The sequence below is a fragment of the Lotus japonicus genome, chromosome 6, assembly GCF_012489685.1.
Source record: "Lotus japonicus ecotype B-129 chromosome 6, LjGifu_v1.2".
In the NCBI taxonomy this organism is placed as follows: domain Eukaryota; kingdom Viridiplantae; phylum Streptophyta; class Magnoliopsida; order Fabales; family Fabaceae; genus Lotus; species Lotus japonicus.
Window position 1 is genome coordinate 8,594,310 of NC_080046.1, and position 14,483 is coordinate 8,608,792.

The 14,483-nt window shown below is 36.6% G+C and overlaps 3 protein-coding genes across 3 annotated transcripts; 2 read left to right on the forward strand and 1 right to left on the reverse strand.

Annotated features, from left to right (window-relative positions):
- The first annotated feature begins 2,776 nt into the window (after positions 1 to 2,776).
- On the forward strand, positions 2,777 to 4,958 carry LOC130726207 (NAD(P)H-quinone oxidoreductase subunit N, chloroplastic). Its single transcript, XM_057577439.1, has 4 exons — positions 2,777 to 3,565; positions 3,675 to 3,791; positions 4,264 to 4,349; positions 4,573 to 4,958. The coding sequence occupies exons 1-4, from the start codon at positions 3,167 to 3,169 to the stop codon at positions 4,634 to 4,636; spliced, it is 666 nt and encodes a 221-aa protein (XP_057433422.1). The 5' UTR covers positions 2,777 to 3,166; the 3' UTR covers positions 4,637 to 4,958.
- Positions 4,959 to 6,257: 1,299 nt separating this feature from the next.
- Positions 6,258 to 9,908, forward strand: LOC130723996 (reticulon-like protein B5). Its single transcript, XM_057575152.1, has 6 exons — positions 6,258 to 6,435; positions 6,581 to 6,836; positions 6,980 to 7,160; positions 8,123 to 8,264; positions 8,349 to 8,418; positions 9,049 to 9,908. Exons 2-6 carry the CDS (start codon positions 6,656 to 6,658, stop codon positions 9,216 to 9,218), a joined length of 744 nt encoding a protein of 247 aa, XP_057431135.1. The 5' UTR covers positions 6,258 to 6,435; positions 6,581 to 6,655; the 3' UTR covers positions 9,219 to 9,908.
- Positions 9,909 to 10,477: 569 nt separating this feature from the next.
- Positions 10,478 to 13,024, reverse strand: LOC130723997 (uncharacterized). The gene is made up of 3 exons (XM_057575153.1): positions 12,542 to 13,024; positions 11,601 to 11,833; positions 10,478 to 10,941 (listed from the first exon to the last, which is right to left on the reverse strand). The coding sequence occupies exons 1-3, from the start codon at positions 12,830 to 12,832 to the stop codon at positions 10,755 to 10,757; spliced, it is 711 nt and encodes a 236-aa protein (XP_057431136.1). The 5' UTR covers positions 12,833 to 13,024; the 3' UTR covers positions 10,478 to 10,754.
- Between the last annotated feature and the right edge of the window lie 1,459 nt (positions 13,025 to 14,483).

The following is a 14,483-nucleotide window of genomic DNA, read 5'->3' on the forward strand; positions in this document are numbered from 1 at the left end:
ACTTTAGGAATGAATGTGTACAATTAGAGATGGTGATGGACCAGTTCAAATTCAAATCATGGATGTGGCTGACAAGAAGAATGAAGGATTTTAGATGTTCTTTTTATGAGTGGCATGCCCAACCATGGCACTTCATCTCGTTGTTTTAGATACATGTGGGATTCGTTGGTGTGGTGTTGTGACTTAGGCAGTTTTCACCGCCAATCTTGCTTACGGAGTGATGTTGTTCTGGTCTCCTAGCTTTGAGGGAATGGATCGATTTTAGTGCATTTGATTAAGGGATTGTTTAGTTAATGCCCTGATCTGTTTCTTTTATTAATTTAGTGGCTTCTCTTTTGTTTTTTTCTTTCCCTTGTTCTTTATATCATCTTTTTGTACAATGGGTTGGAATACCCCTAGTACTCCTTTTTATTCAATTTGGCTTAACCAAAAAAAAAACTAGGAGAATATGTTGATTTAGCATCCAAATTTAATATCAGTTATGAAACTTCGCTAAATTTGTGTGGTCACCTACGCAAATAGAAGAAAAAAAAAACTTAAGATTTATGGCGGCTTGATCGTCAGTAAATAGGACCGCCTTTTAATAAGTTAGCGTCGGTTAACACCGATGTTATGATCACCGACCATTGTACCAACCAACTTAGGGCAGATGGCGATAGCTGTGTCGTGACGCTAACTCCACCGGCCTATGTAGCGGCGGTTGGAGCCGACACAAATCCTGCATACGGGCAAGCCAGGACATGGGAAGAAATTTTGTGTCGGATAGGCCAATACTAAGTCTTATATTTTTTTTCTGCCCAACTTTCCTTATAAGCTTCACTCTACCAAAACTACCTTTCTCACAAACCCTACCTTTCTCTATTCTTCGCCATCTCCCTCCCCAACTGCAACGACTCCTCCTCTCCACCCTCATGTGTCGCGCCTCCCCATCACCCACACTCCTACCATCTCCCTTCCCGCAAACCCTCCTCTGTGTGCCTCATTATCACCCTCACCCTTACCGTTGCTCCTCCCCAAACCCTACTCCCCCGCGCCTAATCAAACCCTCCTCCCCCTCGGTGGTTCTAAAACCAGTGAGAAGAGAAATGGATCCAAAATTTTAATTAGGACTTACAAATTTTTGTTTAAATTTTTAATTAATAAAAGAGAGGATATTGCATTTTTACCCTTTTATCACTAATTTAATCATGACCATCTATCTTAAGAGTATTCTTAGATTCCAAGATCTAGCGGTTCTGAATGAAGGGCCAACAGTGATCCTTTTTTTTGTTTGGTATATCAGAAAGATAAATTACACCCTTCAGGAATTGATCCATTGACCTTCCCCTCCGCAACCCAAATGTCTCATAACTCTTACCACTTGAGCTATCATTCAGGGACCGGTGACCCCTTTTCTAAAAGAACCACCCTAATTTCCACCTTTATTTATGTTTTTGGTCCCCTAACCTTTACACATGTTTGGTTTTCGTCCCTCGCTGGAGTAAAGGTGGGTTTTAGTCCCTAACCTTTGTCAAAAGGTTTGGTTTTGGTCCCTCCAGAGCTCTGGGTCAACGCCGGAGCTCCGGTTGCCCACGTGGCATGGCCACGTAGGATTAATGAGGTCAGATGAAATTTTTTTTAGAAAAAAACCTAATTTTTTTTAGTTAAAAAAATACCTAATTAACCTCACTAATTAATCTCTTTAATATTTAATAGTACAAATCGATCATCATCATCATCATCTTCTTCATGTCAATCTCATCCACTCCCTTCCCTGCTCTCCCTCATCCCTCGTTCATCCTTCACCATTCAAATCGATCATCTCTACTCTTCACCTATGTTCATCATCTCTTCTTCTTCAAAATCCAACTTTCAGACCTACGACTTTTACCACCCAAATCTCTCAAATTTGCTTGGTTATTAAGTAAAAATGGATCATTTGCCTCTCTTCTGTGTTGATTTTGTCTCTAGAGTGGTGATGGGTATGGTGGGTGGGGGTTGCGATTTATGGATTGCGGTGGGCAGAGGTGGGGGTTGCGGGTTATGGCTTCTGGATTACGGTGTGTGGGGGTTGCGATGGGCATGGTGGGGGTTGTCGGTTCTGGGATGCGATGGGTATGGTGCGGTGGGTGTGGTGTAGTGGGTGTGGTGCGGTGGGTTTCTAATTTTGAACTTCTGGGATTTCGATGATAAACAGACCTTGGAAGCTTCTCAACGATTTGAACCGCATTGATTTTCTGATGATAGAAGTGAATTGTTTAGGGGTATTCCATGTCTATAGAGAGGCTAATGGGGAAGCAGATAAGCTGGCTAAGAAGGGATGCAATCGAATTTCAAATCTATGGGTGTGTTCAGAGACTTTGAGTTGATCCCTTCCTGTGTTTTCTCCTGATAAATCTGATGGCATTTTCAATCTCTTGATGGTGAAAGTTGCTGTTGTTCTGTTTGATGAATTGTTGCTCGTTCCAACGCCTTTGATGGTGTCTTGTTTCTTATATATATATCACTTTGATTCTCAAAAAAAAACATCTGAGATCTATGTCTCAAGTTTTAGCGTTTTTTTTTTTTAAAAAAAATCCACTTGGCCTCATTAATCCCACGTGTCCATGCCACATGAGCCACCGGAGCTCCGGCGTTGACCCAGAGCTCCGGAGGGACCAAAACCAAACATTTTGACAAAGGTTAGGGACTAAAACCCACCTTTGCTCCGGCGAAGGATGAAAACCAAATATATGGTAAAGGTTAGGGACCAAAAACTTATTTAAGCCTTATTTATATTATTCAAAAAATTGGTTTGTTATTATTTTAGCTGTGTCGTGACAGATCCTGTGCTTATACTTTTCTGAGAGTAGATCCTGCGCTTATAAATCGTGCGATATAGGTTCTAAACAAAGGAAAGAAATAGTAGAAACTCACCAAATGGCAGAATCTTTAATTGAATGTATCAAGTGAAGACAAAAGTCCCTCTCAGTGATCACATTATCTCCTTTCTCCACCATACAATACAACTCAATGCATTCATCTCCTGCCTCCTGCTTAATTGCCACTAACTTCTATGTCTAACATACATTTTAATCTCTCAACATAACTGAGAAAAAAAACCATGGACCTCAGTCTCTAATAACCTCTCACATTTTAGTGAGGAATTAGTACAGCTTCAGCACCAAAACAAAAATTCATCAGAAAAATGTCAGCAGCAACCAGCTTGGGTTATGGAGGACCAACATGCTTCCATGTCACAAAGAGACAGCAACAAACAAGGAACAACACCATTGGGATGATGACTGGTTGGGGAGGAAGAAGACATTATGAGACAAGCAAAAAGGATGTTGTAGGAGTGGTAAGATGCAGTGGAGTTGGGTTAGGAGACTTCATAGGGGGAGACTTGTTGAAACCTGATCTTGGACGTTGGCTTTCAGATGTTGAAGAGCACAAAGCACTTGCAATTTACTCTCCTCATGAGGGAGGCTATGAAGGCCGCTACTTGTCTCGTCTCAGGCGCCAAGGTTACTATTTTCTAGACCTTTCAGCTCGTGGTCTTGGTGATCCTGAAACCACACTCACCAAGATTCACCCTGTTTGCCCTGTGAGTTTGCTTTTAATTAGACTCTTTTAGCTGGTTTTTTTTGGGGTTTCATGATAGCTATCCATTCCTGTTACTCACTTGGACTTTGACACTTTGTCATGCATCTCAGCCTCATGTTGGCAAGCAGCCAATAGCAAGATGGTATTTCCCACCAGAAGTTGATTACAGACTTGAAGCATTGCCACCAAATGCAAAAGGACTGGTGGTGTGTATAATTGAAGCCAAGGTGTTTTATCCCTTAAAATTCCCCCATATATACTTTGTAGAGTGTGTTTAGTTAAACAATTTAATCAAGAGCTTTTGTCAAAAAAGCGTTTATGTGACGCTTATTCATAAGCTAACTAGAAGTTTATTGATATAAGCTCAGGATTTCCTATATGTAGGCTTAAGCGCTTATTCATAAGCTAATTTGAGCATTTAGCTTTTTCATGTGCATATCTAAACATTTGGATAAGCGTTTATTCAATAAGATAAACAAAAATAAACTCTTCTAAATGGAGTCTTAAACGGAAAAAGGTATACTATGATTTTTTTTCGTTATTTAAGGTGTATTTGATTTTCAATTTACATTAGCGCAAATAGATGTTCACACGCACTTTAAGACAATAAGTAAACGGGTCATTCCTTCCGAATTGAGTTGAAAATCAGTTTATATTGCCGGTATCCAAACAGACACTAAATGTTTTCCGCATATGCAGGTTCTATCTAAAGCAGAACTGCAGTTCCTTGCTCTGCTTCCTACCCTTAGGCCTAATGTGAGGGTCATTGCTGAATGTGGAAACTGGTAGGATACCAACTTTTTTGAACCTGTTATTATTTTGTCATAAGTTTTATAGTTTTTATTCTTTATGTTATATGTTTTCAGAAATTGCCAGTGTGTAAGGCTTGAGGACTTGAAAATGCTTTTGCCTAACTTCACTTTTATATTGCGCTTACCAAAAAAAAAACTTTATATTGCTTCACTTACTGTTGTTACATATCATTCTCATGTTTATGTCAATGATCAGGAGAAAGTTTATGTGGAAGCCACTGAAAGAAATTGCAGGACTAACAGCCATAACGGAAGGTTGATGATGCTACATTGCTACTTATCATCTCTGATTTTCCAACAGTCACCAATCAAGTAGGAATTGTGAACAGTCCTCAAGCTTGGCTTCCCAACTTCACCTGAAGATAAGAAAGGACAACAAAGATAAAGGAAAGATGAAGTTCCTTCTTGTAAATAAATAGATCTGCAACAACCATGAGTGATGTATTCTCAAGGTTTAATTTTGTCAAAGACAACCATTTCTCTCAACATGGTATTCATGAAATTCCATTTCAACAAAAAATGTGTAGTCCACCTGCACTGTGAACTTTTGAATTGTTATGAGGTTGAGCAGTAATTAGAACAGTTACAAGACTATATGCCATAAACAGCTGAATCAATTACAAGAAATCCTTATATGCCTTGCAAAACTTCTAATGCCAACACCAGAACTTTACCAAAAAAAAGCTTACAAAAAATACTGTATAGCTCATGCCTCATGATTACAGCATGATGCTCATGATATAAATCCTTGCTGGTTATGATAAGCTAGACACCAAGATCTTCAAGTTAACTTCAATTCAAATCATACTTAGTCAAACGGTTGATCAAAAAATGAAATAAAATTTAGGTAATTGTAAATCCAAACATGTATTGCAAACTATTTCTTCATGTATACCCTTACTATTTCAACAGGATGAATGGATAAATGCTCATCAGCGTTAGCAAGTGTTCTGCAAATCTCCTAAAATCTCCTATTGATTTTTAAACTGATATTCAACATTCTCCATTTCAATTAGTTCATCTGTTCAAGTCATCCACTTTCAATACAGTCTAAATTTAATTTGATTTTATGAGTAAATTTCACATTAGTTCATAAAAAATTTGGTTATGGAGATGAAAGATACTAGTGGTAATGATCAAGACACAACAAGAACAAATAGATAAGACTTTAGAGGGAGAAAGTTTAACACTATTCAATAAAATGAAAAATGACTAATTCGATGATGTAGAGTAAAAAATTCAAAGGGGACATGTACAACATATAAATACTATTCTATTAAGGATTTTGTTCTTTGGGGGTGGGGGGAGGTGCCCTATTTTTCTTATGCGTAGTTCCAACCCTAGTGCTCGACTACATTTGTTGTGGTGGTGGAGAGGGTGGCAGCGATAGTGGAGAGTGTTAAGTAGTGGTGGCAATGATAAACGGTGTCGGACAGTTAATGGTGGATGATGCTGATCAGTTGTGGCAAATGGTAGTGAGTAATGAAGACCTTGACAATTTAAGTAGTAAAGGTATTTTAAAAGTTTCATTATTCCTGAGAATATGAATATGCATTTCGTTAAATGTCATAAATTATGCGAAGGAATGTTGAAAAAGACTCCCAAGAATTGAATTTGTTAACCATACACAGGTTTTAAAGATGTCCTAAAATAACATTCTCATCTTAATATTCTCGGAAATAAACTAGTAGTTTGGGTATCGTTTTCTAAAGCTTGAAACAAACACCCCTAACATAATGAGAATATGTATTTTTACACATACTTAACCACTTTTAATTCAATTATAATATGTCAAGGGAATGAAATGTGGAATGTCTTATAATCTATTTATAATTATTAAACATTACTTATTGTTGAAAAAAATGAAGGAAAAAGGGTAAGTCGTGATTTGGAGGGGTCGGTTTCATTGTACAGGCCCCCATAGATTTGTACGCAGAAAGCAGATACATATACCCCAAAACAAATCCATGGAATCCTGAAAAGAAGAAATCTCTCAAAGGATGGACTATGCACTAATTGATCCATAATAGTGCAAAACTCTACGTTTCATCTTTTAAAGGTATCGTGCGATTGTATTCATGTTAACAAATTTATTGATGCATGTCACATTCTTAGGCTTGTTTCTTCAAATGTATATACTCATAATAACATTGTTCTTGTTAATGCATGCCATTGTTTTTCATTGGAAATGTTGTTGTTTACAGGTTTTACTATATATATATGCATGACATTAGGGAAATATCTATCAGATATAGAAGAGAAGGGAGGATAAATTAATAATGCCCCAATCAACAGGATTCATGGATGTTGCAGACTCAGATTTCCTCAGTAACAAAGAACCTTATGATGATGAATCAGAATTTGACTCTGAGTTTGAGAAATACTTTGTGTTCTCCTCTGCCAAGAACCGCTTTTTTGGCAGGACAAGGTCTCTTCATATTGTCCTAGGTTCTGGAAAAAGTATGCTTCTCCGCTTCTTTTTACATTTCCATTTTCAATCCTTCAAACAAGGCATGCTTTGCACGTTTCATTCATTTAGCAAATTACAGTGAATCTATTAACCAAGTTAGTATCACTATTTTACATGGTTTTTCTGTGCTTAGTTGCTGATATCATACTCTGGAGAGATAAGAGGAACTCAACAAGCGTTCTCACTGGTGTAACTTTGTTATGGATTCTTTTTAAGAGCATGGATTACACCCTGCTTAGTTTCATTTGTGACTCTCTCATACTTCTATTGGCAATGCTGTTCCTCTGGACTCATTTAACCACCTTCATAGACATGTGAGTTTAATTCACTCTATCAATAATTTTAAAGCATTTTTACCCTATATTAGGGCAATTAAATTCCCAATCCATCTGATTTGGGTAAACAGCTTAATTAAGAGCTCATAGCAATAAGCACTTATACGATAAGCGTTTATTCATAAGCTTATTTGAGAAGCTTATTAGATAAGCTCAAAATAGGTTATAGGAAAACATAAGTGTTTATTCACAAGTTAATCTGAACAAGTGATGAAAAAAAGCTCAAAATAGGTTAGAACTTAGAAGTAGGAATAAACGCTCATTCGTAAGCTAATATGAGCAGCTTATTAAAATAAGCTCAAAACAGCTTATACATAGATCTTGAGCTACTAACATCAGCTCCTCAAACATTTGCATAAATGGTTATATTATAAGATAAGATCAAATAAAGTATTCCAAACAAGTCCTAACTAGCTTGCTTGTAAATGAATGTTCAATTTCAAGATGGTAGCCTTTGCCAGACATGTTAGAATATGACTAAACAGGACATATATGTTTGATGTATATTAGAAGTGGAACAAATTGGTCCATTTTGGTTCTCTCTAAATGTGTGGAACCAAGGAGAATAAATAGGTCAAAGGAATAGGACAGATTGTCTTCCATTTATCCACATTCCAAACACTACCTTAGTATAAGTGCTATAATCACAAAGTCTACTTGTTTTGTGTAAAGAGCTATATAATCATCTGCAAACAATCTATTTTGAATCAACACTACCTATTTCATCTGTAACTGAAAGTTCTGTGTCAATTCTAGACCTATAGCTATATCCAGTGTGGTGTTTATTATCATCGGTAGATATGGCAATTGAAGAATTGGTTGAAAATAATATTTGTCATGTTTCATTGTCTGGCTCCTGATTAACTGAATGAGTTTATCTACATGCTTTGTTGGGTTATTATTTTACACCAAGGGATGATGCTATTTTCTGTTTAAAACAGACCTCCACCTAAATTATCAGCATTCATCTTACCCCATGGGTTGCTTGTTGACATTGCTCATTCAATGACTAGTGGGCTTAACAAACTACTCATAATATTTGGAGTCCTAGCTTCCGGAAGAGACTTTAAGAAGTTCCTCTTGGTGCCTTTCAGCATCCTTTTTAACCTTCCTTTTGTCATTTTGTTCGTGGCATTTGGTTTTCTCTGACAACAAAATAATCTGCAGGTTACATTGACATTGGGAGCTGTCTCAGTTTTTGGCAGATGGTTCACAGCTGCAACTATCATCTACATAGGTCAGCTAGCTAATCTCAAATCACCAAACCCTAGAATTGTTAAGTTATCTACCATGGCAGTAACTATTCCACACATGTAAAATGTTAAGGTCTCACGTTGACTAGAGATATTGTCAAATAAGTCCATATAATATAAGGTAATCCTTACCCATGAGCTAATTTTTAAGTTAAAGTTAAGCCTAGATCAAATTTTAAGATGATATCAGAATCTATTATAGATCTGTCTATTAAAAATTGCTCATATATGAGTCACCTGCAAATGTTCATTCCTGATATGGCCAAAGAATATATAAGGTGGAGCAATCATCACGAGTAATGATTCATCACACTCTACTTTCTCTTCCATCTCATTTTCACCTAATTTTCTTTCTATCTTTCTCTGCATTTCCTATTACATCATTTATCATATCGCTCATTTGAGTCATTTCTCTTTTTTTCTTCACATCTCACCCAAGTGGAGGTGGAAATGGTATGTGAACCAAATATTATTGAATCATCACCCTGATCTAGTTTTGGGGTAGAGTTAGTCGTAACTTGAATTCTAAGATAAAAAAATGTGTATATTAAACTAAAAGGTAACACTAGTTCAAGTTAGTTCTAATCTGTTTTTATCTTGCTCTGTTGGTGCAGGGTCTGTGATATTGTTTATAGTGCCAGCAGTATACGAAAGGCATGGGGCTTTCTTTGATATCATTGCTGAGAAGGCAATGATTGAATTAAGTAATCGATATGCAGAGTTGATGAATAAGTTTTCGGGGAACTCTCATTCCCAAAACTTGCAGGACAGCATTCTAGACTAGAGGTATTGCAAATCAATTTGCATGTTATGGTTTTTGTTCCGGATTAACACTTCATGGTGGTTTAACTTTGGCTGGAAACAAGACGTGCGCAAAACAATGTTGTTACATAATTGTATTTAGAAGTTGCAGCTAGTGTTCTTATAAATATAGTTCAAGAGTTAGCCACCAGGTTCAGTAATTTTGAACTAGCCTATGCATATATGATGTATTGATGGAGTGTATATTTAATCCTCACTGATATATGGATCTGAAATTTTGTACACCAGTTAACAATGTACAATTTTTTGTTAACAGCATGTGGTTGAATATTTTGATTAATTACTACATGATACACCAAAGTTTCATATTTGATTGACACTGATCGTTGATGTTACACCCAGTTCTGTAACCATATGTGTTATCAATTATCATGATATGTTTCTTTCTGGCACTTAATTTACTTGTCATTCGCCTCTTGCTTGCAGAAATAGATTCAATTTAGTGTGTTCTTCATTTCCACAAGTTTAGAAAATTCATTAGAAATTGTAGGCATTTACAGTCCTGGATTGAAGTTTTTGTATTTTATGAAATTAGTGACAGAAATAGAAAACACTACAGAACATACAACATGAAAGGCCTTCTAAAAGTAGTATTCAACCTGACCATAAGTATCAAAGCTAAACCGTTTTAGTTTGTTATGCATGAAAAATATATATTGGTGGGATTTATTTAACTACCTCCCAATTCAGAATGTGCAGCAACATGTCAGGTAAAATTCCTGGAGGATTCAGTAAACTAACAGTTCCCATAAAAGGTAATGGCTAAAAGTAAGCACCTTTAAAAGCTTTCATTAATCCTCCCATCAACACTACTTCCCTACATACCCCCAACAATTTCTAGACCTACAGAAAAGATGAGGATCTCCAACCGGAAACTGAACCTGCATTCCACACTAGGCCCCAACAGTTTCCCAGACCCTATGTCAACCTGTATTCATCCAAAGAGTGCAAGCAATGTTGCAGAATATGTACATCTTCCATAAGGAAGACAGGCTCTGAGATCATAGCGGGCTGAACCAACCAAGTCCTTAGATATAGGCTGATACAGGTTCAGAGTTCTCAGAGGCATCGCATGGTTGATACGACAAGGATCTCTACCTTTACAAAGGAAGCACTTGTACTCCAATGTATAAAAAGTGTAAACTGAGTACATTTGAGGTAAGTTCATTTGATAGGCAATCAAATAGATTCAATGCAAGCTACTATACAGAAGACAGAAAATATAACAAACTGCAGGCCTTAGCATACAATTCCACTAACTGTGAACACTGGTTTCATAACAATATCTATCCTTTACTCCATTTAGAGACAAGCAATTCCTAGAACTTCGATCCTAAGGACAATACTACAACTTCAAATCATTGTTGTGCCATCCAAAAATTACAAAACTGAATGAAAATTTAGCCAACCTCAACTACCATCAAGTAATACAGGAACGAAACCCCTTGAAGAAGATGTTTGAGAACTGAAACAGAATGGGAAAAAAAAAATCTCAAGACTACACCTCTTTCTGTGCAGGGAGCAAGAAGGTTTCCCACCATCCAGATTCATATTTGGGATAGGGAGCCACCCATTTATCAGGCTTCCCAAAGTCCAGATTCGTAGGATTGGAGGCTAATGCTTCTTCTATGCTCTCAGCCTCAAAACTTTCTGATAAAACTCGGTCTAACCTTAACTTCATGTATCTGTCAAAACACACACAAGACAGAGTTACAATTTGTCTTAAACATCAAAAGCTGGATGCTATGTTGACAACTTTCATTGCATAAAAAAGTTTATCATACACTTTTTTTTGTATGGCATTGCTGCAACATTGCATCATTTGAAAGGGAGGAGATCCTATCAGCTGGATGCAGACACGAGAAGGAGAGAGAAAATGCATATAGATAAGGGATAGAACGAGTTTGGATTTTCTCTTGCTACTAAACAATAAGATATGATCCTTTTAGGGATAGAAAGACACTTTTTCAACAATCTCACTTTTAAGACATTCAAACAGTAGCGACACCTAATTTTTCTCTTCCTAATTCCTATCACTTCTCCCTCTTCTCTTTCTTTCTCCCTCTTCCGAATAAGGGTGTCTACACCCAAAGTTCGTGTCCATGAAACATTTTTGTTTTTTTTAATGTAACTAGTGGACCCTATACCGAATTGTGTAATTTGCTAAGAGATAATCCGAATCAAATATGTGGTAGATGAAGTGAAAAAATTCCCCTCCTTTCATGGTCATGACAGCCACTCCAAGCATCAATGAGGCGTCAGATTTCCATGTACTCTACAATCAATACTCTAGAAAAACAGTACTAGAATCAATCACTAAAAAATGATGAATTGATATCCTTACGTGATCCAGGGACCATTGGTTGACACAAGAGCCACAGCAGGTCTCCCTAATCTCTTGGTAATGCCAGGGAATCTATCCAAGAACTTAGGTTCAATGACAAGCCAGAAATCCTGTTCCATTTTACGCTCTTCAAAGAGACGAAGCCTTTCAAACAAGACTTCTCTGAAATGCTCCTCCTCATCCAGCATAAATTTTGCATTCGCAATAACAAAGTAATACTTGTTGGCTTCTTTCTGCAAATATGAGCAAAAAAGGAATAAATTCATTACCATAAAAAACTAACTCAAAACTTGTGACATGAGTACTATGCTTAGAAACCATCAAGTTTTTTCTCTCCTGACAAGGGTTATTTGCATAAAATCTCACAAACAGCCAAATGGCATCCTAACCGGATCATAATAGATCAAACATCTATAGTCACACTCATCTGAAATTTTTTGGGCTCATGTGGCAAATGGCAATGAGTTCTGGACCAGGGTTTCAAATTGCGGTCCAGAGAGTCCTGGTAACGGCAACAGCATCACGACTGCAATTGCGGTCATATCAACCCACATTTATCCACAATTCCGCAAACAAATGCAACCACTACAGCAACCGCAATTTAGAACCCTGTGATGGACAAATGACCTAATGCAAACTAACTAAATCCATCAAACACAATCCCACTAGCTTATGCTGAAAACTGGAATGAAATGAGCCAAAACCACTCAACCCCAAATAGGAAATCAGTTGGCCAAAAAAATATAACTGCTTAGAATCATCACTAATCAATAACTTCATTCACAGGTGAAGGGCCAGGGTTCGAACCCTGAGGAGGGATAATTTGTACTAATTTATTAACAACTAACATTTGCATATAAAAAAAAAAAAAGATGAACACTAAAGTTGCAAAATTTGAAACAAATTATGATGTGGGGTTGGAGTGGAAGAGAAGAAAAAACCTTTGTGGCAGGATCAGAAGAACTGAGGTTGTCAGAATCAACAGCTGCAACAGCTGTGGTAAAGGGAGCAGCAGCAGGTGTTGGTTCCTTGAAGGAAGAGAACAAGGTGACATTTTGATTGGTGGGGGAGACCAAATTCATAGGCAAAGAGTGAGTCCTATAAGAAAGACTGTGCCTTTTAACTCCTGTGAGTGCATTGACAGAGGCAAGAGTGGTGGGGTGTTGAGCTTGGCTCTGAGCTGCCATTGCAGTTGATGAGCCTAGAGTGAGAGTTGCCACACCTAGCATCATGGTCTTGTTGTTGTTGTTGTTGTTATGGTGATAGCCCAGAAAATTGTTCCTGTTAGTTTGAATCTGCAAGGTGAGAAAAGATTGAGAGAGTGTGTGTGAAGAAGTTAAGGAAGCAAAAGAGAGAGTTGTGTGATTCTATCCCGTAGAGGGATGGCAATTGGCGCAGGGACAATGGGACAAGACCAAAGATATCAGTGACAACCTTATCTAGTTATCTGTTCTTACTTTCATAATATTTAATTACATTACACTAGGGCCTATTTAATTAATTTGCTATGTTACTAAAATAACAAGGATAATTATTTATCATCCTACTTCATAAATGAAGAAAAAATTAAATGAAAAGTTGATGGATTTGGTACTTGTGTGTGTTAAAAATAAAATTGGGTTTTAGTAAAAAAAAATGTTTTTGTCTTTTTTAAGAGCTAGAGTTTTTTTTTTTTGGTATTGTTCTTAAATTAAAAGAAAAACCGAAAAACTTGGCAAAATCCCCAAAACTAAGGCTTCTCAGAGGAAAAGCCTGAAGCGTCCGCCAGCAAAAGTAAACTCATCCCGTCCAGCCGTCCAGGGGTCGATCTATAACCACGAAGGCCTCATCCTGCTCAAGAGCTAGAGTGTTGATTCTCTAATGTTATCATTAATTCATTAAATATTAACATGTGATGTAGTGGTGAGTTGAAAATTAATTGACATCAACATTTAACGATTTTATTGTAGTGACAAAAACTTAGGTTATCATTGTATTGGTAGATATATAAATAAAAGAAAGTAAAATGAAATGAAATGATACCAAAATTCATTATATGAATTGTGAAAAAATAAATAAAATTAAACTTATTGAAATACATAATTATAGTCTATTCATACAATATCTCACCTTTTCTTTCTCACTAATTAGAAAAATATAATACTATTACTAAAATGAAACTAGCCTGATTTTCATTAAGTTTCATTCCATTCTATTTTTTCACTTTTTTAGGCTTAATTACACTTTTAATTCATATAATTTTACTAATGCGTGAATTTAGTCCTTATGGTTTCAAATGTTTCAATTAAGTGCTTCTACTCTTAAAACTATGATTCGGACATTAACTTGTCATCTAATAATTAACAAAAACGATTAGTGTGAATTACAGTTTGTTATATTAGTAGCATATTCAGATGATTTATCATTTTTGACGTAAAAAATTATAATATATCAGTTTTTTTCTTGCTAGTTATTGGATGACAAATTAAAACACCAAATTTTGTTCAATTTTAAAAGTACAAAGACTTAATTGAAATAATTGAAACTATAAAGACCAAAATAGTTGCTTACTTTAAGCATACCCCTTTATGTCTTGCTAAACTGGGTCATTGGCCTAGCTATACTTGGAACAGTATTTATAATCCCAAGTGGGTGATTGATAGAGAATGTATTTGGAGAGTGAGCATGGGCCAAATGCATATGGGATGACAATTGGGTTCCTTCTGCTGGGAACTTTCACCTTGTCTCTTGCTATCAATTTGATGGTGTCGTTGCTACTGTTTCTGATCTTATTGATCAGGATTTGAGGCACTGGAACCATAATCTTGTGCATCAGGTGCTCTCATCTTATGAAGTTGCACTGGTTCTTTTAAGTGATGTTATCGCAAACATCTCAGATCTGGT

Coding starts and splice junctions, on each gene's coding strand:
- LOC130723997 (XM_057575153.1), bottom strand. CDS start 12,832: ATGATGCTAGGTGTGGCAACTCTCACTCTAGGCTCATCAACTGCAATG. Junction 11,834..12,541: donor CTTCTGATCCTGCCACAAAG/GTTTTTTCTTCT, acceptor TCATATTTGCAG/AAAGAAGCCAACAAGTATTA. Junction 10,942..11,600: donor ACCAATGGTCCCTGGATCAC/GTAAGGATATCA, acceptor GTGTTTTGACAG/ATACATGAAGTTAAGGTTAG.
- LOC130723996 (XM_057575152.1), top strand. CDS start 6,656: ATGCCCCAATCAACAGGATTCATGGATGTTGCAGACTCAGATTTCCTC. Junction 8,265..8,348: donor ACTTTAAGAAGTTCCTCTTG/GTGCCTTTCAGC, acceptor AATAATCTGCAG/GTTACATTGACATTGGGAGC. Junction 8,419..9,048: donor TGCAACTATCATCTACATAG/GTCAGCTAGCTA, acceptor CTGTTGGTGCAG/GGTCTGTGATATTGTTTATA.
- LOC130726207 (XM_057577439.1), top strand. CDS start 3,167: ATGTCAGCAGCAACCAGCTTGGGTTATGGAGGACCAACATGCTTCCAT. Junction 3,566..3,674: donor AGATTCACCCTGTTTGCCCT/GTGAGTTTGCTT, acceptor CATGCATCTCAG/CCTCATGTTGGCAAGCAGCC. Junction 4,350..4,572: donor ATTGCTGAATGTGGAAACTG/GTAGGATACCAA, acceptor GTCAATGATCAG/GAGAAAGTTTATGTGGAAGC.